The 2,863-nt window shown below is 43.1% G+C and overlaps 1 protein-coding gene across 1 annotated transcript in view; it reads left to right on the forward strand.

Moving 5' to 3' along the window:
• sec63 (SEC63 homolog, protein translocation regulator) overlaps positions 1-2,863 on the forward strand; it is a gene marked incomplete at its 3' end in the record, with an annotated part of 13,685 nt that extends 10,822 nt beyond the window's left edge. Inside the window, 2 exon segments of the mRNA XM_032543555.1 lie at positions 1,610-1,714; positions 2,700-2,863. Coding sequence (XP_032399446.1) covers positions 1,610-1,714; positions 2,700-2,837 — 243 coding nt within the window.

The raw sequence follows: 2,863 nt of genomic DNA on the forward strand, positions 1-2,863 counted from the left end.
TATAAAAACACAAACTTAAGATATGAAACTTAAAGTCCTTTTGAACTAAAACACAGTAACACAAAACAATAATCAGTGTTGCCAACAGGGATGTTGTAGAGTGCCCTCTGGTGGACAGTCTATGCTATACTATTATAAATGCTTCTGATGAATGAAAATAAAAAAAATAAAAAATCATCGGCTATTATAAATGCCGAAACCAATGAATCGGGAAATGACCAACATTGGTAATATCGGCCTGCTGATGTCGGTCGGGCTCTAATGTAGGTGTGTGTGTGTGTGTGTGTGTGCGCGAGCCTGTCCGTCCTTTTATTTTGTTATTGTTACTGGGACACATTCTCATGTCTCAGCATGTTTGTAATCTTTAAATAAAAACATTTGGTCTAAAAAAAAAAATGATATCAAACTGATAACAATCTAAAACTCCTCACATTTGAGAAGCTGGAACTAGCAAACATTTGGCATTTGTTCTTGATAAATCACTTAAACCATGAAATGATAATAAAAATTGAAGTCTTCATTTTCCTCCTTTGCAATACACCGTATTATAAAGTCAGGTTTGTGTGTGTGTTATATTAAAATACTTGGAGGTTTTAATGTGGCATATGCTATAATCCGTATGGAGTAGAAAGGTCTTAATAAGTTGAAGTGTGTGTTCTTGTTTCCTGTGCACCGTAGGCTCTTGCACATCCTGTTGCTAGGCAACCCTTTGCACTTGTGTCATTATTTCCCTCTGAGGAGGGTCTGCACGTGTATGTGTATTTTGCACCTCTGGTCCTTGTGTTCTCCAGCAACAATAAGCGACAGCGAGGTAAAAGCCTAATGAGGCCTGTGGAAGTCTGAATGACCAGCTGTCCCCGCTCTGAAGGAATGTTATGGCGAGAGCTGACCCGCCCATGCGGCGGTTCACCTCTTGCCATAACTATCTAGCAATCAATTAGTCTGTCACTTCAACGATTCCTTCTGTTTGTGTTGTGTGGCTGCTTATCCGCTGCCTGTTTGACAGACATGTTTTTTAGGGAGGGCAGATCTGCTTTCATCAACAAGGAAGGGGCAGTAAATTGCCGCGGTCCTCACGGCTCTTTCTCCGCTCTCCCGCTGAATAATAATTAGCCTCCATTGTGCTGATAATTAGATGTTTGCCATATGTAAATTGCACGACATAGAAATCACAGCCTGAGGAAATGCTAGTGTAATATTTACAGTTGGACCCCATCATCATGTCAGGTCAATATTATTCATATAGCCCAATTTCACAAATCACAAACTTGCCTCAAGGGGCTTTACAATCTATACAGCATAGGACATTGTCTATGGTTCATTTGTGATTCCCTACCACTGCTTCCCCAGCAGCGGTCAGTAACAGCATTTTTTTTTTTAAAGTTTCTAACATTCAGCAGTGTAAGTTTTGTCCGTTTACAGGTCTGCCTCCTTTTGTTTCTTCACTTACTGTTTCTGTTGATGTATAAAAAAGGATGGTGAACATTGCTTAACTACGTCGCCACATGCTTTACTTAAACACTGTACTTAATACATTGAGCAATCATGCCCTCACCTGCAGTGCTCCTTTGATTAGATTTGACAGCTGTTTGTGTGTTTTGTTTCCCAGGTGGAGCTGAAGTTTCCAGCCCCCTCCAAAACAGGCAATTACCAATATTCTGTCATCCTTCGTTCTGATTCCTACCTGGGACTGGACCAGATCAAACCACTCAAGGTGACAAAAACTGTGTGTGTGTGTGTGTGTGTGTGTGTGTGTGTGTGTGTGTGTGTGTGTGAGGTGTGTGTGTGTGTGTGTGTGTGTGTGTGTGTGTGTGTGTGTGTGTGTGTGTGTGTGTGTGTGTGTGTGTGTGTGTGTGTGTGTGTGTGTGTGTGTGTGTGTGTGTGTGTGTGTGTGTGTGTGTGTGTGTGTGTGTGTGTGTGTGTGTGTGTGTGTGTGTGTGTGTGGTGTGTGTGTGTTGTGTGTGGTGTGTGTTGGTGTGGTGTGTGTGTGTGTGTAGAGTGAGAGTGAGAGTGTGTGTGTGTGTGAGTGAGAGTGTGTGTGTGTGTGAGAGTGAGAGTGTGTGTGTGAGAGTGAGAGTGAGAGTGTGTGTGTGTGTGTGTGTGAGAGTGTGATTGCGTGGAGGATGCCGGCCACTGGCAAACAGTTTGCCTGCTAATCGGTTGAGACAATAGACCGGCCCGCGGCCCCCACCAAAGTGCACCAGCAGCTTGCTGAACCATGGTGTTAATTGCTGCCGACGTGTCAGGAACAAGCACATACGTTACAAGCCAAACGGAGCATAAATTGTCCTGTAATTTCATAAAACTTGATAGACCTTAACATAGAGTGCACTTGTTGCTGTAATTGGTCAGACATTGATGAGTTTCAGAGATAATGAGAACATACCTTTTTTTTTAATGCTGTTTGAAAAGTTGTCCACAGTGCATGAAGTGATTTATGGAATTGATTTAGACAAGGTGACTCTACGTGCTCTCTGCTGCACATTCAGTTTGCAGTTTAACATTAGATTTTTTGTCCATTTGTCATTTAAATATATAAGACATTGCTGCTTTATTTGTGAAACGGTTGAAACAATTCAAGATGTTGACGAATACTGCTTTCTAATGGGCAATGAGTAGAGAGTTAGTACTGGCCTCTGTTAAATGACCAAGCGTAGGAGTTCCATGCGCTTACACGAATACATCTTGTGTCCTCCCAGCTGGAGGTCCACGAGGCCAAAGCCATGCTGGACAACCACCCACAGTGGGACATCCCTGACACAGAGGAGGAGGACGAGGAGCAGGAGGACAGCGATGGTATCGAGGAGAGTGAAGACGATGATGAGGACAACGACTGAATGCGCGCGCACACACACACACACAC

The sequence above is a fragment of the Etheostoma spectabile genome, chromosome 18 (genome assembly GCF_008692095.1).
Source record: "Etheostoma spectabile isolate EspeVRDwgs_2016 chromosome 18, UIUC_Espe_1.0, whole genome shotgun sequence".
Lineage (NCBI taxonomy): Eukaryota > Metazoa > Chordata > Actinopteri > Perciformes > Percidae > Etheostoma > Etheostoma spectabile.